The 27,592-nt window shown below is 43.2% G+C and overlaps 1 protein-coding gene across 3 annotated transcripts; it reads left to right on the forward strand.

Moving 5' to 3' along the window:
* Positions 1-9,516: 9,516 nt before the first annotated feature.
* On the forward strand, positions 9,517-27,272 carry NCR3LG1 (natural killer cell cytotoxicity receptor 3 ligand 1). 3 transcript variants are annotated; one of them, XM_020905124.2, is made up of 6 exons: positions 9,518-9,846; positions 9,929-10,100; positions 13,033-13,386; positions 23,019-23,345; positions 24,872-24,983; positions 25,726-27,272. In XM_020905124.2, exons 2-6 carry the CDS (start codon positions 10,001-10,003, stop codon positions 25,994-25,996), a joined length of 1,164 nt encoding a protein of 387 aa, XP_020760783.2. In that variant the 5' UTR covers positions 9,518-9,846; positions 9,929-10,000; the 3' UTR covers positions 25,997-27,272. The 3 variants fall into 3 exon arrangements, with proteins under 3 accessions (XP_020760791.2, XP_020760783.2, XP_020760777.2); XM_020905132.2 differs by having other exon boundaries at positions 9,517-10,100; positions 13,039-13,386; XM_020905118.2 differs by having other exon boundaries at positions 9,518-10,100.
* Positions 27,273-27,592: the final 320 nt, after the last annotated feature.

The raw sequence follows: 27,592 nt of genomic DNA on the forward strand, positions 1-27,592 counted from the left end.
TTTTACTCTGCTTACTTTTTGAGGCAATTTCTCCAGTTTTGTACAGGGTGCTTTGTATATGTCACAACTGTGTGCATTATTTTGGGCAGGTATAGGGATTTATCATACATTTCCACAGAGGATGTTATTTAATGATGTCAGTAATACCAGAATCAAGATTGCTGGGAGAAATAGCAACCTCATATATGCAGATGTACCACTCTAATGGCAAGAAGTAAAGAAGAACTTAAGAGCCTCTTGATGAGGGTGAAAGAGGAGAGTGAAAAAGCTGACTTAAAACTCAACATTGCAGGGGCGGTCCTAAGATGGCGGAGGAATAGGATGGGGAGACCACATTTTCCCCCACAAATTCATCAAAAGTTCATTTGATCGCTGAGCAAATACCACAAAACAACTTCTGAACGCTGGTGGAGGACACCAGGCACCCAGAAAGGCAGCCCATTGTCTTCAAAAGGAGGTAGGACAAAATATAAAAGATAAAAAGAGAGACAAAAGAGTTAGGGATGGAGACCCATCCTGGGGAGGGAGTCGTAAAAGAGGAGAAGTTTCCAAACACCAGGACACCCCCTCACCAGCGGGTCTGTGGGGAGTTTTGGAATCTCAGAGGGCATCATAACCGGGAGGAAAAAAATAAATAAAACCCATAGATTACACGCCTAACTGCAACTCCCAGCGGAGAAGTAGCACAGACGCTCATGTCCACTACCAGCAAGCGGGGGCTGAACAGGGAGGCGCAGGCTGCATTGCTTAGGGTAAGGACCAGGCCTGAATGCGAGGGAAATCTGAGGGAGCTAATGTGAGATAGCAACCCAAACCATGGGATAGCCAGAGAGAAATTTAAAAAAAAAAAAAAAGGAAAGGGAGAGAGAGAGAGAACTTTCCTGCGAAAAGCTCTAACCTAAGGTACTGCTGGGCCTGCTCACAGAACAAAGGACTGAGTGAGTACCAGAAGAGAGTTAACTGGCTGAGGACCAGCCTATCCCCCACCGGAGGCAGAGAGGCAGGTGGGTGACAGCCAGAGCCGGAAGGCAAGGGGCAAACTTGGCCCCAGAGATGGCATCCCCTACCAAACTGTGAGCAGGCTCCCAGTTGCTAACCAAGTCTTCCTGGGATCCTGGATGGTTGACATCTGCCAGGAGGGTCGCAGCCAGAGATCAGCTCCCCAGAGGAGACACACGGCACACCTGAGCTGGCGTTCCCGCTGCGCACCCAGGAAATGAGTGGCTGGGACCGGGGAGGTGATAAGATGCATCGCACCTGGGGAGAGTGCACTCACCAAGCATCTGGTCGCCTGAGCTGCTCGTATCAGGGAAGGGCACAAAACTCAGGCCCAACTGAGTCTGTGCCTTTGTGGAGCACCTGAGAACCTGAACCTGAGCAGTGTAGACCTGGGAAGTGCACACAACCCAGGGCCCACCTTAGACAGTTCCCTGGCAGAGCAACCTGGAGTCTGAGCAGTGTAGACCGGGAAAGCACACACGCCACGAGCGGGGGCAAACCCAGTGTGGCCAAACATTGCAAGCACTCCCCACACATGCAGTGTTCCTCCTTCCCTGCAGCACAATTGAACAAGTGAGCCTAAATAAATGACAACCTTCACCCCCTTGTGTCAGGGCAAAGTTAGATACTGAGAGACTTGCAAACAGAGGAAACCAAAATAAACAAAGAAGAGGGAACAGCTTTGGAAGTGACAGGTGCAACAGATTAAAACCCTGTAGTTAGCACTGGCTACACTGGAAGGGACCTTGAGAAGTATAAGCTGGAACAAGGAACTATCTGAAACTGAACTGACCCCACACTGCCCTCAACAACTCCAGAGAAATTCCTAGATATATTTTACTATTACCATTTTTTAATTAAAATTTTTTTAATCTTTAAATTATTTATTACTCCTTTGATTTTCATTTTTAAAACCTACTATTACCATGAAAAAAAGACCCTATTTTTAAAGCAAATTTCATATATATATATATGTGTATGTGTGTGTGTGTGTGTGTGTGTGTGTGTGTGTGTATAAAACTTTTGCAATTTTATTTTGTTTTTTTTAATATTGAATTTTTGAGAGTCTAACCTCTACTCTAGATTTTTAATCTTTGCTTTTTAGTATTTGTTATCAATTCTGTACCTTTAAGAATCCAATCTTCAGTTCAAATTTTTACTTAGAGGAGTGTGATTACCGACTTGATTGCTCTCTCCCCTTTTGACTCTCCTTTTTCTCCCTCAGGTCACCTCTATCTTCTCCCTCCCCCTTCTCTTCTCTACTTAACTCTGTGAATCTCCTTGGGTATTTTGGGCTGTGGAGAACACTTAGGGAACTGATCACAGGATAGATTGGTCTCTTTCCTCTTGACTCCCCCTTTTCTCCTCCTGGTCACCTTTATCTGTTCTCACCTCCTCCCTCTTCTCTTCTTCATGTTACTCTGTGAACCTCTCAGGGTGCCCCCCATGGTGGAGAATCTTCTCACTATCAACCTAGATGTTTTATCATCAGTGCTGTATGGATGGAGAAGTCTTGAGGCTACTGTAAGAATAAGACTGAAAGCCAGAGGCAGGAGGCTTAAATCCAAAACTTGAGAATACCAGAAAACTCCTGACTCCAGGGAACATTAATTGACAAGAGCTCATCCAAAAGCCTCCATACCTATACTGAAACCAAGCTCCACCCAAGAGCCAACAAGTTTCAGAGCAAGACATACCAAGCAAATTCTCCAACAAAGCAGGAAAATAACCCTGAGCACAAAAAAACAGGTGGGCAAAAGTCACACCAAACCATAGCCACCTCAAAACTCACTACTGGACAATTCAATGTACTCCAGAGAGAAAAGATCCAGCTCCACCCACAAGAACACCAACGCAAGCTTCCCTAACCAGGAAACCTTGACAAGCCACTGTCCAACCCCACCTTCAGGGAGGACCCTCCACAATAAAGAGGAATCACAAACTTCCAGCATACAGGAAGGTCACCCCAAACACAGCAACCTAAACAAGATGAAAAGACAGAGAAATATTCAGCAGGTAAAGGAACATCATAAAAGGCTACCAAACCAAACAAAAGAAGAGGCGATAGGGAGCCTAACTGAGAAAGAATTCAGAATAATGATAGTAAAAATGATCCAACATTTTGAAAACAAAATGGAGTTACATTTGGAGTTATAATTTTGAAAACAAAATGGAGTTATTTATCAATAGTCTGGAGACAAGGATTGAGAAGATGCAAGAAATGTTTAACAAGGACCTAGAAGAAATAAAAAAGTCAATCAATAATGAATAATGCAATAACTGAGATCAAAAGCACTCTGGAGGAAATCAACAGTAGAATAACTGAGGTAGAAGATAGGATAAATGAAGTGGAAGATAGAGTGGTGGAAATAAATGAAGCAGAGAGGGAAAAAAAAAAGAATTAAAAGAAATGAGGACAATCAGAGACCTCTGGGACAATCTTAAATGCCACAACATTCAAATCATAGGAGTCCCAGAAGAAGACGACAAAAAGAAAGGCCATGAGAAAATACTTGAGGAGATAATAGTTGAAAACGTCCCTAAAACGGGGAAGGAAATAGCCACCCAAGTCCAAGAAACCCAGAGAGTCCCAAACAGGATAAACCCAAGGCAAAACACCACATGACACATATTAATCAAATTAACAAAGGTCAAACACAAAGAGCAAATATTAAAAGCAACAAGGGAAAAACAACAAATAACCCACAAGGGGATCCCCATAAGGATAACAGCTGATCTTTCAATAGAAACTCTTCAGGCCAGAAGGGAATGGCAGGACATAATTAAAGTGATGAAAGAGAAAAACCTACAACCCAGAGTACTGTACCCAGCAAGGATCGCATTCAAACATGAAGGAGAAATCAAAAGCTTTACAGACAAGCAAAAGCTGAGAGAATTCAGCACCACCAAACCATCTCTTCAACAAATGCTAAAGAATCTTCTCTAGACAGGAAACACAGAAAAGGTTTATAAACTCAAACCCAAAACAACAAAGTAGATGGCAATGGGATCATACCTATCAATAATTACTTTAAATGTAAATGGGTTGAAAGCCCCAACCAAAAGACAAAGACTGGCTGAAGGGATTAAAACACAGGACCCCTATATATGTTGTCTACAAGAGACCCACCTCAAAACAAGGGACACATGCAAACTGAAAGTGAAGGGCTGGAAAAAGATATTTCACGCAAATAGAGACCAAAAGAAAGGAGAAGTCACAATACTCATATCAGATAAAATAAACTTTAAAATAAAGGCTGTGAAAAGGGACAAAGAAGGACACTACATAATGATCAAAGGATCAATCCAAGAAGATATAACAATTATAAATTATATGCACCCAATATAGGAGCACTGCAATATGTAAGGCAAATGCTAACAAGTATGAAAGGGGATATTAACAATAACACAATAATAGTGGGAGACTTTAGTACCCCCTCACACCTATGGATAGATCAACTAAACAGAAAATTAGCAAGGGATCACAAACTTTATTTTTTTATTTATTTTTATTTTATTTTATTTTTTTTTATTAGTTGGAGGCTAATTACTTTACATCATTACAGTAGTTTTTGTTATACATTGAAATGAATTAGCCATGGATTTACATGTATTCCCCATCCCAGTCCCCCCTGCCACCTCCCTCTCCACCCGATCCCTCTGGGTCTTCCCAGTGCACCAGGCCCGAGCACTTGTCTCATGTACCCAACCTGAGCTGGTTATCTGTTTCACCCTAGATAATATACATGTTTCAATGCTGTTCTTTTGAAACATCCCACCCTCGCCTTCTCCCAGAGTCCACAAGTCTGTTCTATACATCAGAGTCTCTTTTTCTGTTTTGCATATAGGGTTATCGTTACCATCTTTCTAAAGTCCATATATATGTGTTAGTATACTGTAATAGTCTTTATCTTTCTGGCTTACTTCGCTCTGTATAATGGGCTCCAGTTTCATCCATCTCATTAGAACTGATTCAAATGAATTCTTTTTAATGGCTGAGTAATATTCCATGGTGTATATGTACCACAGCTTCCTCATCCATTCGTCTGCTGGTGGGCATCTGGGTTGCTTCCATGTCCTGGCTATTATAAACAGTGCTGCGATGAACATTGGGGTGCACGTGTCTCTTTCAGATCTGGTTTCCTTGGTGTGTATGCCCAGAAGTGGGATTGCTGGGTCATATGGCAGTTCTATTTCCAGCTTTTTAAGAAATCTCCACACTGTTTTCCATAGTGGCTGTATTAATTTGCATTCCCACCAACAGTGTAAGAGGGTTCCCTTTTCTCCACACCCTCTCCAGCATTTATTGCTTGTAGACTTTTGGATAGCAGCCATCCTGACTGGCGTATAATGGTACCTCATTGTGGTTTTGATTTGCATTTCTCTGATAATGAGTGATGTTGAGCATCTTTTCATGTGTGATCACAAACTTTAAATGATACAATGGACCAGTTAGATCTAATTGATATCTATAGGACATTTCACCACAAAACAATGAATTTTACCATTTTCTCAAATGCACATGGAACTTTCTCCAGGATAGATCACATCCTGGGCGATAAATCTAGCCTTGGTAAGTTCAAAAAAACTGAAATCATCCCAAGCGTCTTTTCTGACCGCAATGAAGTAAGATTAGATGTCAATTACAGAAGAAAAAATATTAAAAATTCCAACATATGGAGGCTGAACAACACGCTTCTGAATAACTAATAAATCACAGAAGAAATAAAATAAGAAATCAAAATGTGCATAGAAACGAATGAAAATGAAAACACAACAACCCAAAACCTATGGGACACAGTAAAAGCAGTGCTAAGAGGAAGGTTCATAGCAACACAGGGTTACCTCAAGAAACAAGAAAAAAGTCAAATAAATAACCTAACTCTACACCTAAAGCAACTAGAAAAGGAAGAAATGAAGAATCCCAGGGTTAGTAGAAGGAAAGAAATCTTAAAAATTAGGGCAAAAATAAATGCAAAAGAAACAAAAGAGACCATAGCAAAAATCAACAAAGCTAAAAGCTGGGTCTTCGAGAGGATAAATAAAATAGACAAACCATTAGCCAGACTCATCAAGAAACAAAGGGAGAAGCATCAAATCAACATAATTAGAAATGAAAATGGAGAAATCATAACAGGCAACACAGAAAGACAAAGGATCATAAGAGACTACTATCAGCAACTATATGCCAATAAAATGGACAACTTGGAAGAAATGGACAAATTCTTAGAAAAGTATAACTTTCCAAAACTGAACCAGGAAGAAATAGAAAATCTTAACAGACTCATCACAAGCATGGAAATCCAAACTTAGGAATAAATCTAATCTAAAGAAATGAGAGAGATATATATATATATATATATATATATATATATAACTATAAAACGCTGATGAAAGAAATCAAAAAAGACACAAATAGATGGAGAAATATATCATGTTCATGGATCAGAAGAATCAATATAGTGTAAATGAGTATACTACCCAAAGCAATCTATAGATTCAATGCAATCCCTATCAAGCTACCAATGGTATTTTTCAGAGAATTAAAACAAATAATTTCACAATTTGTATGGAAATACAAAAAACCTCGAATACCCAAAGTAATCCTGAGAAAGAAGAATGGAACTGGAGGAATCAATCTGCCTGACTTAAGGCTCTACTACAAAGCCATAGTCATCAAGACAGTATGGTACTGGCACAAAGACAGAAACATAGATCAACAGAACAAAATAGAAAGCCCAGAGATATATCCACGCACCTATGGACACCTTATCTTTGACAAAGGAGGCAAGAATATACAATGGAAACAAGACAATCTCTTTAACAAGTGGTGCTGGGAAAACTGGTCAACCAGTTGTAGAAGAATGAAACTAGAACACTTTCTAACACCATGCACAAAAATAAACTCAAAATGGATTAAAGATCTAAATGTAAGACCAGAAACTATAAAACTCCTAGAGGAAAACATAGGCAAATCACTCTCTGACGTGAATCATAGCAGGATCCTCTATGACCCACCTCCCAGAGTAATGGAAATAAAAGCAAAAATAAACAAATGGGACCTAATTAAACTTAAAAGCTTTTGCACAATGAAGGAAACTAAGCAAGGTGAAAAGACAGCCTTCAGAATGGGAGAAAATAATAGCAAATGAAGCAACAAAGAATTAATCTCAAAAATATACAAGCAACTCCTGCAGCTCAATTCCAGAAAAATAAGCCACCCAATCAAAAAATGGGCCAAAGATCTAAACAGACACTTCTCCAAAGAAGACATATAGATGGCTAACAGACACATGAAAAGATGCTCAACATCAGTCATTATCAGAGAAATGCAAATCAAAACCACAATGAGGTACCATCTCATGCCAGTCAGAACAGCTGCTATCCAAAAGTCTAAAAACAATAAATGCTGGAGAGGGTGTGGAGAAAAGGGAATCTTCTTACACTGTTGGTGGGAATGCAAACTAGTACAGCACTATGGCGAACAGTGTGGAGAGTCCTTAAAAAACTGGACATAGAACTGCCATACAACCCAGCAATCCCACTGCTGGGCATACACACTGAGGAAACCAGAATTGAAAGAGACACATGTACCCTAATGTTCATAGCAGCACTATTTACAATAGCCAGGTCATGAAGTAACCTAGATGTCCAATAGCAGACAAAGGGATAAGAAAGCTGTGGTACATATACACAATGGAATATTACTCAGCCTTTAAAAAGAATGCATTTGAATCAGTTCTAATGAGCTGGATGAAACTGGAGCCTATTATACAGAGCAAATTAAGTCAGAAAGAAAAACACAAATACAATATTTTAATGAGTATATATGGAATTTAGAAAGATGATAACGATAACCCTATATGCAAGACAGCAAAAGAGACACAGATGTAAAAACAGACTGTTGGACTCTGTGGGAGAAAGCGAGGGTTGGATGACTTGAGAATAGCAGTAAAACATGTATATATCATACGTGAAATAGATTGACAGTCCAGGTTCAATGCATGAGACAGGGTGCTCAGGGCTGGTGCCCTGGGATGACCCTGAGGGATGAGATGGGGAGGGAGGTGAGAGGGAGGGTCATGACGGGGAACACATGTACACCCATGGCTGATAATGTGAATGTATGGCAAAAACCACCACAATATTGTAAAGTAATTAGTCTCCAATTAAAATTAAAAAAAAAAATTACTCCCCTCCCCCCCCCAAACTCAACAATCATAAAACTAAGATCATGGCATCCAGCACCATCACTTAGTGGCAAGTAGAAGTGGAAAAGTGGAAGCAGTGACAGATTTTATTTTCTTGGGCTCCAAAAGCACTGTGGATGGTGACTGCAGCCATGAAATGAAAGACGCTTCCTCCTTGAAAGGAAAGCTATGACAAACCTAGGCGGGTTTTCAAAAGCAGAGAAATCACTTTGCCGGTAGAGGTCCATATAGTCAAAGCTATGGTTTTTCCAGTAGTCACATACAGATGTGAGAGCTGGACCATAAAGAAGGCTAAGCGCCAAAGAATTGATGCTTTTGAGTTGTGCTGGAGTAGACTCTTGAGAGCCCCTTGCACTGTAAACCAGTTAGTCTTAAAGGAAATCAACCCTGAATATTTATTGGAAGGACTGATGCTGAAGCGCCAATATTTTGGCCACCTGATGTGAAGAGTCCACTGATTGGAAAAGACCCTGATGCTGAAAAAGACTGAAGGTAAAAAAAGAAGGAGGGGGAGAGGATAAGATGGTTAGATAGCATCATCGACTCAGTGGACATGAATTTGAGCTAACTCCATGAGATAATGAAAGACAGGGGAACCTGGTGTGGTGCAGTCCATGGGGCCGCAGCAAGTCAGACAAACTTAGGCCCCGAACAACAATACCAGAAGAGGATTTCTCTTCAGGGACGACTCCTTGGAAGGCGTAGCAGTTGAGAAAAGTTGTAATTTAGGATGTTAGAATTCCATAGCTGGACCTAACTTTGCAGTCTACTTGTTACAACTGTGGCCCAGAAGCTAACATTCTGAAGGCCCCTCAGCTAGTGGTGTCAGTGTGGGCTCCCTGTTCCTCCTCAAGTTCTTTGCTTTTTCTAAAAACCGTGCGTGCTGCTTATTCCGCAGGTAAGTGAGAATATAAGTATCTGTTTAGTTACTGATAGTATTAGTAAGTCTAATTTAGTACATTAACTCTAAATTCACTATGCCAGTAAGGCTACTCTTTATTGGGAAGTTTATCATGCCACCCTAAGCGGATCTTCTTTAGAGCAGCGCCCGGGTTAACCGGATCCTGCCCAGTTTACAAAGCGATACTAGAGACAGCCCGCCCGTCCGCCCACCTGTCCACAGGTTCGCGCGGCCGCCGCTCCGCTCTTGTGCGCATCCCTCCGCGTGCGCGCGCATCCCTCCGCGTGTCCGCGCGTCTGCCCCTCCGCCCGTGCGCGCATTCCTCCGCCCGTGCGCGCGTCCGCCCCTCCGCCCGTGCGCGCATCCCTCCGCCCCTCCGCGCGTCTGCCCCTCCGCCCAGGCGCGCATGCCTCCGCGCGTCCGCCCCTCCACCCGTGCGCGCATCCCTCCGCGTGTGCGCGCGTTCGCCCCTCCGCCCGTGCGCGCATTCCTCCGCCCGTGCGCGCGTTCCTGCGCGCGTTCCTTCGCCCTCCCGTCGGTCAACACGTCCGCCAGTCAACACATCCGCCAGTCAGCCCCGCGCTGCGGAGGCGGGGATTGCGTGTCCCCCGGACCGCGCCTCATTTTCTGCCGTAGGTGCGACTGAGCAGGCGCTCGCCGACACTTTTCCTTCTTTGGGAACGGAGTTATCAAGACGACCTCGGAGAGTTCTGCAGAAGGGGCCCAGAGACCTAAGTAGGTGAACGTGCGCCCTTAGCTAAATACGCCTACAGTTCGGTCTGGACGCGAGAGAATACACGTTCCACCCACTTCTTAGGTGCTGCTCTCTCTTAAGAGGAAAAAGGAAGAAAGAGGAAGTTCGAGGCCTCGGTCCCGCTAGGCTCCGGCAATGGCGAAGAGGGCGGCTGGCCGCGTGCAGTGGGGCTCCGGGTGGCTGCTCCGCGTTCTGATGTCGCTGTTGGAGCTGGAGCAGTTTCAGCTAATAGCGGGTAGGACGCGAGGGAGAGAAGGAGGGAGGGAAGACGGGTAGCCGTCGCTAGGCCGTGAGATCGCGGTCGGCTGGGTTAAGAGCCGAGAATAACCCCGCGGTTAGGACTGGCTTTCAGGAAATACTGATTCGTTCACTGATTGAACAATTGTATACTGAATCCCTGCTTTGTGCAGAGTCGCCTCGTGTAGGAGCCCGAGAACAAGTGTTTCCTCAAGTTTGTGCTCTGGTGTTCTGTAAAATTCTTTCTTCTTGCATCATGCTAGTTGCTGGAACTGAGAGAAAAAGGATGTGAAATGAGATTACTCTGGGACTTCACTGCTTGTCCAGTGGTTGAGACTCTACGCTTCCACTGCAGGAGGCAGGGATTCAATTTCTGTTGGTAGTAAACTAAAATCCTGCATGACACCCGTGGTGGCCAAAAACAAAAAACACTCAACAGAAACATCTTCAACAGGGGAGATGGAATTGGGCCATGGATCATGCTAGCTGAGTCCCTTAAATTCCCCCCCCTTTTTTTTTATTAGTTGGAGGCTAATTACTTTACATCATTACAGTAGTTTTTGTTGTACATTGAAATGAATTAGCCATGGATTTACATGTATTCCCCATCCTAGTCCTCCCTCCCACCTCCCTCTCCACCCGATCCCTCTGGGTCTTCCCAGTGCACCAGGCCCGAGCACTTGTCTCATGTACCCAACCTGGGCTGGTTATCTGTTTCACCCTAGATAATATGCATGTTTCAATGCTGTTCTCTTGAAACATCCCACCCTCGCCTTCTCCCAGAGTCCACAAGTCTGTTCTATACATCTGAGTCTCTTTTTCTGTTTTGCATATAGGGTTATCGTTACCATCTTTCTAAAGTCCATATATATGTGTTAGTATACTGTAATGGTCTTTATCTTTCTGGCTTACTTCGCTCTGTATAATGGGCTCCAGTTTCATCCATCTCATTAGAACTGATTCAAATGAATTCTTTTTAATGGCTGAGTAATATTCCATGGTGTATATGTACCACAGCTTCCTCATCCATTCGTCTGCTGGTGGGCATCTGGGTTGCTTCCATGTCCTGGCTATTATAAACAGTGCTGCGATGAACATTGGGGTGCACGTGTCTCTTTCAGATCTGGTTTCCTTGGTGTGTATGCCCAGAAGTGGGATTGCTGGATCATATGGCAGTTCTATTTCCAGCTTTTTAAGAAATCTCCACACTGTTTTCCATAGTGGCTGTACTAATTTGCATTCCCACCAACAGTGTAAGAGGCTTCCCTTTTCTCCACACCCTCTCCAGCATTTATTGCTTGTAGACTTTTGGATAGCAGCCATCCTGACTGGTGTATAATGGTACCTCATTGTGATTTTGATTTGCATTTCTCTGATAATGAGTGGTGTTGAGCATCTTTTCATGTGTTTGTTAGCCATCTGTATGTCTTCCTTGGAGAAATGTCTGTTGAGTTCTTTGGCCCATTTTTTGATTGGGTCATTTATTTTTCTGGAGTTGAGCTGGAGGAGTTGCTTGTATATTTTTGAGATTAATCCTTTGTCTGTTGCTTCGTTTGCTATTATTTTCTCCCAATCTGAGGGCTGTCTTTTCACCTTGCTTATAGTTTCCTTTGTTGTGCAAAAGCTTTTAAGTTTCATTAGGTCCCATTTGTTTATTTTTGCTTTTATTTCTGAAATTCTGGGATGTGGGTCATAGAGGATCCTGCTGTGATTTATGTTGGAGAGTGTTTTGCCTGTGTTCTCCTCTAGGAGTTTTATAGTTTCTGGTCTTACATTTAGATCTTTAATCCATTTTGAGTTTATTTTTGTGTATGGTGTTAGAAAGTGTTCTAGTTTCATTCTTTTACAGGTGGTTGACCAGTTTTCCCAGCACCACTTGTTAAAGAGGTTATCTTTTTTCCATTGTATATCCTTGCCTCCTTTGTCGAAGATAAGGTGACCATAGGTTCGTGGATTTATCTCTGGGCTTTCTATTCTGTTCCATTGATCTATATTTCTGTCTTTGTGCCAGTACCATACTGTCTTGATGACTGTGGCTTTGTAGTAGAGTCTGAAGTCAGGCAGATTGATTCCTCCAGTTCCATTCTTCTTTCTCAGGATTACTTTGGGTATTCGAGGTTTTTTGTATTTCCATACAAATTGTGAAATTATTTGTTCTAGTTCTGTGAAAAATACCGTTGGTAGTTTGATAGGGATTGCATTGAATCTATAGATTACTTTGGGTAGTATAGCCATTTTGACAATATTGATTCTTCCAATCCATGAACACGGTATATTTCTCCATCTGTTTGTGTCCTTTTTGATTTCTTTCATCAGTGTTTTATAGTTCTCTATGTATAGGTCTTTTGTTTCTTTAGGTAGATATACTCCTAAGTATTTTATTCTTTTTGTTGCAATGGTGAATGGTAAATCCTGCATGACACCCGTGGTGGCCAAAAACAAAAAACACTCAACAGAAACATCTTCAACGGGGGAGATGGAATTGGGCCATGGATCATGCTAGCTGAGTCCCTTAAATTCCCTTTAAAAAAAAAAAGAAATAGACTCCACCGCATATCAGGGACTTCACTGAAGTCTTTACTGAGAGTGCATGGGTGTAACCGAAAGTGGGGTATGCCTGTTGGTCCCTCAAAAGCCAGTGATGAGGCCAGGTTGGTGGAAAGGGAACTGCTTTATTTTGGATATTGGCAGATTGGCTGGGTGGATGGAGTGGGGGTGGGGTTGGTGGGGGGAAGGGAAAAACAAAGTTCGAGGATTTTCTGTGGATTAATGAGGGGCCATGAACTAAGGGCTTTTGTATCTGAGGATGCCCCCCTGCGACCTGCCCCCCACCCCCAAAAAGGGGATAGATGTTCCCAGTCACGTGATGGTGTTTTAGAGTACCAGGACTATGTTTCTTTCAAGTGTCTTCCATAACCTTCTCTTGTTAGCCACAGGTTTACTGCAAGTGGAGATGGCGGGGAGGACTCAGATGGTTTTCTTGAATGAAAATGTGACTATCTCTTGCAAGATCCCTGGTTCCCCACACCTGGACATCAACAGTATAGGTATCACCTGGTTTCAAAAGACTGGAACTTCTGAAACTGACACCAAACTGTTTGAGTATTTTGGAAACCACAGAGAGGCATCCCAACGTGGAGCCAGCGTGTCTCTACAGAGTCTGCAGAGGGGAGATGCCTCATTGCAGCTGCCTGGTGTCCGGCTGGAAGATGCAGGGGAGTACCGCTGTGAGCTGGTGGTTACTCCTCAGAAGGCACAGGGGACTGTCAGACTGGAGGTTGTAGGTGAGTGCCTGAGGGCAGTGCCCTGTGGTTTCCATGGTGATGGGGTTTGAGGTGATGTGGATGGGCTGAGTAGAGCAGAAGTTTAGAGCCTGGGCCTGGGAGTCAAATAGACATAGGTTTGAGTCCAGGATTCCATGGACTTCTTAACAACTTTGGGCAAGTTTTTAATCATGCTGAAACTCTGAACACATGTAATAGTATTTTTTCTCAGAGAATTGATAGGGAAGTGGCTATGAAAAATGCAGGTAAGATAGCTAGTAGGAAGCTATTGTACAGCACAGGGAGCTCAACTGGGTATTCTGGGATGCCCTAGAAGGGTGGAATGGGGGATGGGGTCAAGGGGCTCAAGAGGGAGGGAATATATGCATACATAGAGCTGATTCACCCTGTTATACAGCAGAAATTAACACAACATTGTAAAGCAATTATACTCCAATTAAAATTTTTTTTTAAATGCAGGTAAAATGCTTAGACTAGAGCGTGGTCCATTTTAAGTGTCAGTAAAAGATAGCCACAGTAATTAGATAATTTCCCTGGTATGTCTAGCAGTGAACGGCGGCTGCGTGGCACTAGACATACCAGGGAAATTATCTAATTACTGTGGCTGTCTTTTACTGACACTTAAAATGGACCACACTCTATGCTAAGCATTTTAATTGCATTCAGAGATGGGCTCAATAAAAGACAGAAATGGTATGAACCTAACAGAAGTAGAAGATATTAAGAAGAGGTGGCAAGAATACACAGAAGAACTGTACAAAAAGATCTTCATGACCCCGATAATCACAATGGTGTGATCACTCACCTAGAGCCAGACATCCTGGAATGGGAAGTCAAGTGGGCCTTAGGAAGCATCACTATGAACAAAGCTAGTGGAGATGATGGAATTCCACTTGAGCTATTTCAAATCCTAAGAGGTGATGCTGTAAAAGTGCTGCAGTCAATATGTCAGCAAATTTGGAAAACTCAGCAGTGGCCACAAGACTGGAAAAGGTCAGTTTTCATTCCAATCCCAAAGAAAGGAAATGCCGAAGAATGCTCAAACTACTGTACAGTTGCATTCATCTCACATGCGAGTAAAGTAATGCTCAGAATTCTCCAAGCCAGGCTTCAGCAGTACATGAACTGTGAACTTCCAGATGTTCAAGCTGGTTTTAGAACAGGCAGAGGAACCAGAGATCAAATTGCCAATATCTGCTGGATCATCAAAAAAGCAAGAGAGTTCCAGAAAAACATCTGTTTCTGTTTAATTGACTGTGCCAAAGCCTTTGACTGTGTGGATCACAATAAACTGTGGAAAATTCTGAAAGAGATGGAAATACCAGACCACCTGACCTGCCTCTTGAGAAACCTGTATGCACATCAGGGAGCACCAGTTAGAGCCGGACATGGACCAACAGACTGGTTCCAAATAGGAAAAGGAGTCCGTCAAGGCTGTATACTGTCACCCTGCTTATTTAACGTATATGCAGAGTACATCATGAGAAATGCTGGGCTGGATGAAGCACAAGCTGGAATCAGGATTGCCAGGAGAAATATCAATAACCTCAGATATGCGGATGACATCACCCTTATGGCAGAAAGTGAAGAAGAACTAAAGAGCCCCTTGATGAAGGCGAAAGAGGAGAGTGAAAAAGTTGGCTTAAAGTTCAACATTCAGAAAACTGAGATCATGGCATCTGGTCCCATCACTTCATGGCAAATAGATGAGGAGACAGTGGAAACAATGGGTGACTTATTTTTTGGGGGGGCTCCAAAATCACTGCAGATGGTGATTGCAACCATGAAATTAAAAGACGCTTGCTCCTTGGAAGGAAATTTATGACCAACCTAGAAAGCACTTTAAAAAGCAGAGATATTACTTTGCCAGCAAAGATCCGTCTAGTCAAAGCTGTGGTTTTTCCAGTAGTCATGTATGGATGTGAGAGTTGGACTATAAAGAAAGCTGAGTGCCAAAGAATTGATGCTTTTGAACTGTGGTGTTGGAGAAGACTCTTGAGAGTCCCTTGGACTACAAGGAGATCCAACCAGTCCATCCTAAAGGAGATCATTCCTGGGTGTTCATTGATGTTGAAGCTGAAACTCCAATACTTTGGCCACCTGATGCGAAGAGCTGACTCATTTGAAAAGACCCTGATGCTAGGAAAGACTGAAGGCAGGAGGAGAAGGGGTCGACAGAGGATCAGATGGTTGGATGGCATTACTGACTCAATGGACATGAGTTTGGGTGGACTTCGGGAGTTGGTGATGGACAGGGAGGCCTGGCGTGCTGTGGTTCACGGGGTCGCAAAGAGTCGGACATGACTGAGCGACTGAACTGAACTGAACTGATATGTCTATAGTTAGCCTTCACTGAAGGGATACCTCTGAAAGGTAGCTAGGGAAGGAGAGCGATTGCACTCTGGTTCCATGGATCTGAATCCTATTCTGTCTGACTTTGCTGCTTCCAAACTGAGTGATTGGTCAGCCATTTAATATCTTTGCCTGTGAATTTTCCCACTCAAAATGAGGTGACAAGTGTAACCTGCCTCATAGTGTTCTGAGGATTAGATAAGCTCATGTACGAAAATGCTCGACCAGTGCTGTTGTAAGGCAGGTGCTCAGTCATGACTTACAACAGCAACATTCTTCCCTAAACACCTTTTTGAGCTCCTGTTTCTGCTATTATAAGTAGGTTGGATTCTCTGTGGATGGGCTTGGGGCTGCCATAACAAAACACTACTGACTGGGTGGCTTAGGCAACAGAAATTAACTTTTGCACAATTCTGGAGTCCAGAAGTCTGAGATCAAGGTGACAGCAGGGTTGGTTTCTTCTGAGGCCTGTTTCTTTGGCTTGTAGGTGGCTGTCTTTTCCCTGTGTTTGTGTATCCTAATCTCCTTCTATAAAGACATGCGTAAGATTAGGGCTCAACCTAATGATCTCTTTTAACTTAGCAACAACCTCACTAAAAACCCTATGTTTCAGCTTTTGCTTGTCTGTAAAGCTTTTGATTTCTCCTACATATTTGAATGAGATCCTTGCTGGGTATAGTAATCTGGGTTGTAGGTTTTTCTCTTTTGTCACTTTAAGTATGTCCTGCCATTACCTTCTGGCTTGAAGAGTTTCTATTGAAAGATCAGCTGTTATCCTTATGGGAATCCTCTTGTATGTTATTTGTTGCTTTTCCCTTGCAGCTTTTAATATTTACTCTTTGTGTTTGATCTTCATTAATTTGATTAATATGTGTCTTGGGGTGTTTCACCTTGGGTTTATCATGTTTGGGACTTTTAATGGACCGGAACCTGGTGGTCTGGAGTCGACGATGAGAAAGTGAAAGAAGGAAAGAGGCTAATATTCCCTGGGTTACGCAGCCGGTCTTCACAGTCCAGGGAATCAGTCAGAAATAGAGAGAAAGAAAGACATGGGGACCCAAGCTCTGATGGAGCAAAGGTGTTTTAATCAACATGGTGTGGGCATATATACTGTCTTACAAGGTAGTTATTCTCAGCAAAGATAAAGATTAAAATTCCAGACTTACAAAACATAAGGTGATCCATATTAAAGAGAGAGAGTTGTAAACAATCACTTTTACCACATGGCTCATAAGAAGGAAGAGGGTATTTATCACCGTATTGAATAACTAAGGAAGGGCATGCCTGGATTCCTCAGCCCTGGGAGAGGCTTGCCTCTCCTCTTAATTCCTGAATGTTCAGGAATTAATAAGGAACAGGGGATTCATGACAGATCCAAAACAGCACACAAGAAGTCTCCTGTTAAATGCTTCCTGACAGGGACTCTCTGGGTTTCTTGGACTTGGGTGGCTATTTCCTTCCCCATTTTTGGGAAGTTTTCAACGTTATCTCCTCAAGTATTTTCTCATGGCCTTTCTTTTTGTCTTCTTCTGGGACTCCTATGATTCGAATGTTGGGGCGTTTAACATTGTCCCAGAGGTCTCTGAGGTTGTCCTCATTTCTTTTAATTCATTTTTCCTCTCTGCTTCATTTATTTCCACTATTCTATCTTCCACCTCACTTATCCTATCTTCTGCTCAGTTATTCTACTGTTGGTTCCCTCCAGAGTGCTTTTGATCTCAGTTATTGCATTATTCATTATTGATCGACTCTTTTTTATTTCTTCTAGGTCCTTGTTAAACATTTCTTGCATTTTCTCAGTCCTTGTCTCCAGTCTATTTATCTGTAACTCCATTTTGTTTTCGAGATTTTGGATCATCTTTACTATCATTATTCTGAATTCTTTTTCAGGTAGACCCCCTATCTCTTCCTCTTTTGTTTGGTTTGCTGGGCATTTATCATGTTCCTTTACCAGCTGAATATTTCTCTGCCTTTTCATTTTGTTGTAGATTGCTGTGTTTGGGGTGGCCTTCCTGTATGCTGGGAGTCTGTGGTTCCTCTTTATTGTGGAGGGTCCTCCCTGAGGGTGGGGTTGGACAGTGGCTTGTCAAGGTTTCCTGGTTAGGAAAGCTTGCGTCGGTGTTCTTGTGAGTGGAGCTGGATCTCTTCTCTCTGGAGTGCAATGAAGTGTTCAGTAGTGAGTTTTGAGGTGTCTATGGTTTGGTGTGACTTTTGCCCACCTGTTTTTTTGTGCTCAGGGTTATTTTCCTGCTTTGTTGGAGAATTTGCTTGGTATGTCTTGCTCTGAAACTTGTTGGCTCTTGGGTGGAGCTTGGTTTCAGTATAGGTATGGAGGCTTTTGGATGAGCTCTTGTCAGTTAATGTTCCCTGGAGTCAGGAGTTTTCTGGTATTCTCAAGTTTTGGACTTAAGCCTCCTGCCTCTGGCTTTCAGTCTTATTCTTACAGTAGCCTCAAGACTTCTCCATCCATACAGCACTGATGATAAAACATCTAGGTTAATGGTGAAAAGATTCTCCACAGTGAGGGACACCCAGAGAGGTTCACAGAGTTACATGGAGAAGAGAAGAGGGAGGAAGGAGATAGAGGTGACCAGGAGGAGAAGAGGGGTAGTCTAAAGGAGAGAGAGCAATCTAGCCAGTAATCAATTTGCTATGTGCTCTCCACAGTCTGGATCACCCAGAGAGGTTCATTGGGTTCCATAGAGAAGAGGGAGGAAGGAGGTAGAGGTGACCAGGAGGAGAAAAGGGGGAATCAAAAGGAGAGAGAGCAGTCTAGCAGTAATCAGTTCCCTAAGTGTTCTCCACAGCCCAGAACACCCAAAGAGAGTCACAGAGTTAAGTAGAGAAGAGAAGGGGAGGGAGGAGATAGAGGTGACCTGGGGGAGAAAAAGGAGAGTCAAAAGGGGAGAGAGCAATCAAGCCGGTAATCACACTCCTCTAAGTAAAAATTTGAACTGAAGATTGGATTCTTAAAGGTACAGAATTGATAACAAATACTAAAAAGCAAAGATTAAAAATCTAGAGTAGAGGTTAGACTCTCAAAAATACAATATTAAAAATACAAAACAAAATCACAAAAATTATTAAAAAGATATATATGAAATTTGCTTTAAAATAGCATCTTTATTTTGCAAGGTAGTAGTAGATTATAAAAATGAAAATTAAGGGAGTAATAAAGAGCTTAAAAACATTAAAAAATGATAATAGTAAAATATATCTAGGAATTTCTCTGGAGCAGTTGAGGGCAGTGTGGGGTCAGTTCAGTTTCAGATAGTTCCTTGTTCCAGCTTGTATTTCTTCTCAAGGTCCATAGGCCCCTTCCAATGCTTAGTCAATGCTAACTACAGGATTTTAATCTGTTGCACCTGTCACTTCCAAAGCAGTTCCCTCTTTGTTTATTTTGGCTTTCTCTGTTTGCAAGCCTCTTCAGTGTCTAATTTCCACCCTGACACAAGGGGGCGATGGTGGTCACTTATTTAGGCTCACTTGTTCAATTGTGCTGTGGGGAGGGAGGAACACTGCGAACAAATATCACTGGTGTGTGTGGGGAGTGCTCGCAGTGTGTGGGGAGTGCTCGCAGTGTGTGGGGAGTGCTCGCAGTGTGTGGGGAGTGCTCGCAGTGCATGGACCACACTGGCTTTGCTCCAGCTCACGGCGCGTGTGCTTACATGACTCAGCTATCCCACTGCTGGGCATGAACACTGAGGAAACCGGAATTGAAAGAGACATGTGTACCCCAGTGTTCATCACAGCACTGTTTACAATAGCCAGGACATGGAAGCAACCTAGATATCCATCGGCAGATGAATGGATAAGAAAGTTGTGGTACCTATACACAATGGAGTATTATTCAGCCATTAAAAAGAATACATTTGAATCAGTTCTAATGAGGTGGATGAAACTAGAGCCTATTAACAGAGTGAAGTAAGCCAGAAAGAAAAGCACCAATACAGTATATTAACACATACATATGGAATTTAGAAAGATGGTAACGATAACCCTGTATATGAGACAGAAAAAGAGACACAGATGTAAAGAACAGACTTTTGGACTCGGTGGGAGAAGGTGAGGGTGGGGTAATTTGAGAGAATAACATTGAAACATGTATATTACCATATGTGAAATAGATCGCCAGTCCAGGTTCGATGCATGAGGGTGCTCAGGGCTGGTGCACTGGGATGACCCTGAGGGACAGGATGGGGAGGGAGGTGGAGCGGGGTTCAGGATGGGGAACACATGTAAATCCATGGCTGATTCATGTCAATGTATGGCAAAAACCACTACAATATTGTAAAGTAATTAGCCTCCAATTAAAGTAAGTTAATTAATTTGAAAAAAAACCCTATCTCTAAATATAGTCACAGTCTGAGGGACTAGGTTTAGGACTTCAACATATGAATTTTGGATGGGTTCAATTCAGTATAACTGGGGGGCAGTATCTGTGAGCTCCTCACAATTGCACTGAAGACTTGAAATGTTTTGTACATATCAATTTTGGAGGTGGGGAATGTACATTAGAATTCCTCTGCAATTGATAGCCTTAAACAAAAGTTTTTTTTTCCCAAAAATTAAATAAATAGACTTTTTTTTTTTTAGAAGAGGTTTAGATTTATGGAGAAATTGCAAAGATAGTACAGAGTTCCCATATTACTCTTGCCTCCACACCTTACTTGCCCTATTAACATCTTGCGTTTATGCTATATTTTTATAATTAATGAACCAATATTGATACATTTTTGTTTATTAAAGTCCATAGTTTATTCACTTGTACCTCAGTCAGTAAAGAATCTGCCTGCAGTATGGGAGACCTGGGTTTGATACCTGAGTCAGGAAGATCCCCTGAAGAAGGAAATGGCAACCCACTCCAGTATACTTGCCTGGAAAATCTCATTGACACAGGAACCTGGTGGGCTGCAGTCCATGGGGTCGCAAAGAATAGAGCATGACTGAGCAACTAACACTTAACTTACTTACATAGTTTATTCAGATTTCCTTAGTTTTTTTCTCCTGATAATTTTTTTTTTGCTCTGAAGGCCATTTTTTTCAAAAATAGTTTTATTTATTTATTTGTTTTTGGCTGTGCTGGGTCTTCATCGCTCCATGGGCTTTTGTCTAGTTGTGGCAAATAGGGGGTGCTTCTCATTGCAGTGGCCTCTCATTGTGGAGCATGGGCTCTAGGGCACATGTGCTTAATCATTATTTAAAAGTCTCTATCTGATAATTCCAAAATCTGTGTTATACCAGAGTTTGGGTCTGATGCTTGCTTTGTCTTTTCATACTTTTTGGCATGCCTTGTAATTTTTTGTTGAAAACCAGATGTTACATATCAGATGATAGGAACCGAGGTGAATAGGCTTTTGGTATGAGAATCTGTGTTTCTTTGGCTAGGAGTTGGACTGTGTTTAATGTTAATGCTGTACCTACAGGTGCCAGAGACTTCAGTTCCTTCTGGTGTCTTTCCCTCCCTGCCTTGTTTCCTTTGAGTTTCCTCATGAACTCCTTCTGAAATAGAGCCCGTGTTTAACAGCTCTCTCAGTTGTACTCTACTGTTATCATTCTGGGGCTCTGTTGATGTAGTGGTTAGGTGTAGAGGGGAAGCTGTTTATAATTTTCTGATTAAATCTCATTCTTTGAGTTGCCTGAGCCCCTAGACTGTCTCACCTTCACAAGTGTTTCTAGGTGAGACAGGAAGGCTAGAGGGGGCTGGAGTTGGCTAAACATCACTGTCCCAGGTCAGATAAGACTTTGGCAAATTCTTTTCCCTTAAGAGCATCCTTTATTGTGGAGAATGCACTGGCTGTACATATATAAATACTTAATTTTTATTTGTTTAATTACTCAGTTTTGACTGCTCTGGGCCTTTGTTGCTGTGCACGGGCTTTCCCTAGTTGCAGCAAGTAGGTGCTACTCTCAGGCTGTGGTTTGTGGGCTTCTCGTTACGGTGGCTTCTCTTGTTGCAGAGCCCAGGCTGTGGGGTGCACAGGCTTCGGTAGTCATGGTGCATGGGCTTAGTTCCTCTGCAGCATGTGGAATCTTCCCAGACCAGGGATCAAGCCCACGTCCCCTACATTGGCAGGCACATTCTTAACCCCTGGACCACAAGGGAGTCCTGGGTATATTTTGAAATAGTTACTTTTCTTCTCTTTGCTGCTCAAAAGAGGAGTGGATTTTTCTTGGGTCTTCACAGTGAGAGCCTGGTGGGATTCTTGGAGGTACAACTCATGAAAGTGTGTGGCCCGCTGTACGGCTGGGCCGTTCGGAGTTCTTTCCTCTCAATCTAGTCCACACTCATCCTCTAGCAATTTGTCAAGAGTCAGTGCTTATGTGTGTCAGCCAGTTTATTACTCTAGTACCTTCTGCTCAAGGTTTTATGATCTTGGCCGTGATTCTCTCAATCTGCCTGTCTCTCTTGTTTATATGGAGGTGGTTTGCCCTATCACCTCAGTTCTCCGATGAATCTAAGGAAAGCTGTGGATTTTCAGTTTGTTCAGCTCAGCTTTCTTTCCTGTTCCAAGGATAGAAATGATGACTTTCAAGATCTTTACATGTGAGAGGGGAAGCCAGAGGTCAGCAGTGATTTTAAGAAGGCGGCTTATTTTCCTTTCACAAAAATGTAGCCAACCCAGGGCAGATATGGCAGTGCTCTGATCATCTGGGACCCAGGATCCTTTTATCTTGTCACTTTGCCATCCTCAAGCTGCATTTCCTCGTTCTGTTTAGAAACGGCTTCTCTGTCCCCAGCCATGATATACTATTCCAGCCATTCTGCTAGAAGGAAGGAAGTGGAAGTGGAGGGGGAGAGACACTGTTCTTTTCTTTAAGATACCCTTGTTATTTCAGGATACTTCTTAGAAGTTGCTCTCACCACTTCTGATTACAATAAAACTTTCAGACCCTTAGTTCACATGACTACACCCAGCTGCAGAGGAGGGTGGGAGAAGTAGCTTTAACTTGGAGATGTCATGGAAGAAGGAGACTAGCAGCAATTAGCAGTCTCTGGCCACATCAGTGTTTATTCCAAGGGTTTCCTCAGATTCCCCAAGGTATCTATGACACAGAGGGACTTAAGAAACTCTGCTTTATAAAACTGCCTGAGATTCGGGGTCACAGCATATCAGTACCCTGCTGGCACTGGGACCAACGTATCCAGAACATTTAGTCTAAGCAGAATACCATTCAGTTTACTTCATTTTCCTGAAGGGTTGCCATGGGTCTTACATTGAGCTGATAATAAGCAAAGCTCTGCCTACCCTCAAAGAATGATTTCTCTCCCCTGGCAGCTCCGCCAGTCAGCAACTTGTCTGAACAAGTCATGATGAAAGATAACGAGGACAAACATATTTTGTGTATATCAAGTGGGTTCTACCCAAGGCATATTAACATCACGTGGAAAAAGTGGACCCAGAAGGATCCCCAGTTCCGGGAGTTTTCTCAGAACATCACCACTGACCACATAGTCGAGAATGAGGATGGTACATTTAATATCACTAGCCACCTGAGGCTGAAGCCATCTCAGGAAGACAATGGGACCATCTATCAGTGTGTGGTATGGCATGTATCCTTGCCCACAATCCAGAGTTTCAACTTCCACTTGATTCTACATCCAGGTAAGCATCTTCCTGGACATTTCCCTTACTCTTCATCTTGAGGGGAGGATCATATAAACTTTGGTTATATAGGGAAGGGGAGAAAGATTGGTCTGATTTAGCTCAGCCCCAGAATCGGCAGTCCAGATTAGGTCCCTAAGCCAGGACAGATGGTCTAATAGGTAGACAGATGGTCTAATAGGTGACCTGGCTTCTGTGGTCATGGCTCTGGTCCTAGGTGGGGATGACCCTGTTGGTCCAATGCATCTGCATAGAGCTGAGAGAGGTAATGAAGGCAGAGACTGAGTGGTGTCCCTGAGGAATGTGGTCTGGATGTGCCAGATGGGGCTTGAGATGATCCTGAAGGGAGAGAGACATTGTTCTTAGAAGTAAAGACTAGGGATTGTGTGGGTGGTGTGTGCACAGATGTGTTTAGGGTATCTCTGGAACATGGGGAATATGAAATTGAAATATGCTTTGTGTGTTTGGTATCAGGGATTTGTCTGGGCTGGGTGATATGTATATATCTTAGCCCATTGTTGTTGTTTAGTCGCTAAGTTGTATCCAACTCTTTTGTGACCCCATGCACTGTAACTTGCCAGGCTCTTCTGTCCATGGGATTTCCTAGGTAAGAATACGGAAGTAGGTTGGCAGGCAGATTCTTTACCATCACCAGTCACCAGGTAAGCCCTCTTAGTCCATGTGGACTGCTATAACAAATTGCCACAGACTAGGTGGCTTGTAAGTGCCTCCTCGGGTGGTGCTGTGGTAAAGAGCCGCCTGCCAATGAAGGAGATGGGGGTTGGGAAGATCCCCTGGAGAAGGAAATGGCAACCCACCTCAGTATTTTTACTTAGGAAATCCAATGGACCAGAAGAGCCTGATAGGCTACAGTGCATGGAATCGCAAAGAGTCATCCATGCCTGAGTGACTGAGCATGCACATGCACGCATGCAGGTGGCGTATAAGCAACAGAACTTCATTTCTCACAGTTAAGAGGCTGGAATCCCAAGATTAGTGGCCAGCATGGTTGAGTGCAGGTTTCAGACTTCGCATGCTATCCTCACAAGGTGGAAGGGGTGAGGGATCTCTCAAGGTCCTCCTTTATAGGGCACTGATCTCACTCCTGAGTGCCGCACCCTCATGACCTACTCACCTCCCCAAAGCCCTGTCTCCTAATGCTATCATACTGGGCATTAAGATTTCAGCATTCACATTTTGAGGGGAGAGTGACATTCAGTCTTTAGCCATATACAGGTGATACGGATGGTATAGTGGTATGGAAGCTTTAAACATGTGCCCAGCATGTGCATATTGTATGTGGTGTTTGATATTGCTGTATTTCTGATACGTGCTAAACAGGCTGTTTGGCGTCTGGAGGTGTAAGTGATAGGATGGAGGAGGGCAAAGACATGTGGCAGAAGGTTGGTGGCACTATCTCTGACAGAAGATGACATACAACTACACAAATCCTAGAAGCAGTCATGTGGTCTCTTTGCCCCCTGCCAGTAGGCTTCCTCTTAACGTTTTCTTCCTTCTTTTCGCAGAATCTGAGAAGAAAACTTACCAGTTCTATATTGACATGAGCATATTAATCATTATTGGACTGATCATTATTGGACTGATCATTATTGGACTGATCTTTATCAGACCGAAAAGGTAAGGGGCTCCAAAGCAAAGTTTAGCCTTGTGTTTTGGAGTAGGCTCTGGGAGTTCAGAATTCATTGCCAGTGCATGGTGTTGGAGAGCTCTCAGGATTGATGCTGGAGTGTTCTAAGTGTATTTATGATGTATGACTTTTTTTGATGTGTTGGGGAGGAACTGTCTCATCTGGTCTCCATGTAGCAGCCTGGGACTCTGGGAAGATGTGCTGTAAAGCCCCTCTGCCTCCTCCTGATGAACTGGCTCACTGTGAATTAAGACCTCATTGATCACCCCAGGCCTGTGAATGATATATGAGCTGCAGTGTTACTGTCACATATAGAGTCCATGGCTCAGAGAGGGGATTTCCTTCTCCACATATTTGCGCATATTTTGTTAGTAACTCAATGGGATAACTTACCACCCAGATTATACTGGTTTAACCAAGAATTTCCAACCCTAGTGAGGGTGTTTCCAATCTAAAACATGTTTCCAAACATGTTATTCCCTATGGCCCAAATAGCAAATAAAACAACTCAAACTGTTGTCGAGGCCAGTTTAAATGCAGTTAAATGCTTTTGGGTAATAAAATTGCCCACAATTATTTACAGGCCTGCCAATGCAGAATCTGTGCAATAGCTAGTATATCTCATTATAAATGCTTTTGGAAAAGCAGACCAGTCCATTCATCAAGAAAAAAGGCTGTTTGTCTAAAGTTGGCCAACTGATTCATAGGACTTACTCTCCTGATTTAACCTAGGTCAGTAAAATGCTGGAAATGCTGCCTGCTGGAGGATGAGGAGAGAGGGTCTGCGCTCAGTGTTGTCCACTGTTGTCCAGTGTTCATGACAGGACTACGGCCTGTAGTCTGCCAGGCTCCTCTGTCCGTGAAATTTTCCAAGCAAGAACACTGGAATGGGTTGCCATTTCCTTCTCCAGGGGCTCTTGCCAACCCAGAGATCGAACCCAAGTCTCCTGCATTCCAGGCAGATCCTTTACTGCTTGAGCCGTTGCAGGAAGCTGGAGGATGAGAGACACTGTAATTGGAGACTTCTGGAGGATGAGACCCCCGAAGCTGGAACTGGATCAGATGACCGCTTCCTCAGTGCATCAACAAATCTAGCTGAGACCCAGAGGGATGGGATGGGGAGGGAGGTGGGAGGGGGGTTCAGGATGGGGAACACATGTAAATCCATGGCTGACTCATGTCAATGTATGGCAAAAACCACTACAATATTGTAAAGTAATTAGCCTCCAACTAATAAAAATAATAGGGGAAAAAAAAGGCAAAAAAAAATTCTAGCTAAGATCATCAGTACCAACAGAACTGACTCTTGAGGGCATGAGACTTACTTTTCAAAGCCACTTGAAAAATAAAGCAATAGAGTGGCTTGTCACACAGTGAAAGCTGACTGATACAACTCTTCTGGAAGCTGGATTTTGACCCAAAAGTGTGATTGCCATGGAGATGTGCTGCTGAGACCCCCTCCAAGAGAGCCTGCTATGAAGAGCGTACTTAGCCACCGTGTTCCAGCTATGGCATCTCAGGCATCTGCTGTAGTTTTCAGGCTTACTTGAAAGCTAATGCCATGCTATCCCTCACTTATCCCTTCTTCCTCCCTTCACAGATAGCAGACCTGTGTCAAAGTTTCAGTTAGAACTGTACTTACTTCCCTCTGATTTACCCTGTATGTATTTCTCTTCCCCAGTAACAGTGGCATAGTGAGAAAAACTGGAAGTGATCAAGGGAAGTAAGAGTACATAGAAGCAGGGTTATGTAATGAATTGTGTAGTTGCATATGCACTTTGTATCACTACTTCAATTATTGGCATCAGTGCCTGGAAGGACCTAAGGACAGGGAAAAGACAAGTTTACACTCCTGTACCCAAGTTGGCCAGTTTAGGTGACCTGCCTTTCATATCACTCCAGAGTGGAAATAGAGTAGGGTGTAGGTAGATGAAGATATACAATGCCCCAAGCCAGGTGGACCTGGCAGAGAGGAAGCCTATTGTAGAGAAAGAGCAATTGGTGGTGGCAGTAGTCAGGCTCTCTCTTGTTCTACAGCCTCTCGCTCTTGCCCCACGTTTGGTAAATAATGATTATGTAAGAGCTGAGATCACTTACAGCACTGTGCATGCATGTCATGAGGTACTTCTTGGCCACAGGCTGCTTTTGTTCTGTAAGTATATATAAGCTCCGCCTGAAAAGCCCTGGAGGCTACATTATGGCTATGTTAAAGTTATGTTATGGCTGCTGCTATGGGTGCTGTGCCAGTCAGGAGAGAATAAATGTGTCTGCAGTTCCTATAGCTCCTTGCCTCTTCTTCCAGACTCTTAGTTCACGCCTCACCTACCCTGGGTTCAGCAAACAGTGCATACAATGAGATACAGCAAGACAGCTGGTATAGTCAGCAGGATACAACGAGACACCAATACTCTAGGTTCTAATGCAAGAAACCCACTCTCTGGAACCCAGTTTTGACTCTAATCCCATTGTTTGGCCTTTCCCCAACTCCTTTCAAGTTGGAACAGATCTGTTTTTATTCAAGCCTACCCTAATCTGGGGGTCAGCAGCATTTATGTCTTCTTCCTCCAGGTCTTCTGCATGTCTTAGTACAATAAGGTGT

This window comes from Odocoileus virginianus, chromosome 10 (genome assembly GCF_023699985.2).
Source record: "Odocoileus virginianus isolate 20LAN1187 ecotype Illinois chromosome 10, Ovbor_1.2, whole genome shotgun sequence".
Taxonomy (NCBI): domain Eukaryota; kingdom Metazoa; phylum Chordata; class Mammalia; order Artiodactyla; family Cervidae; genus Odocoileus; species Odocoileus virginianus.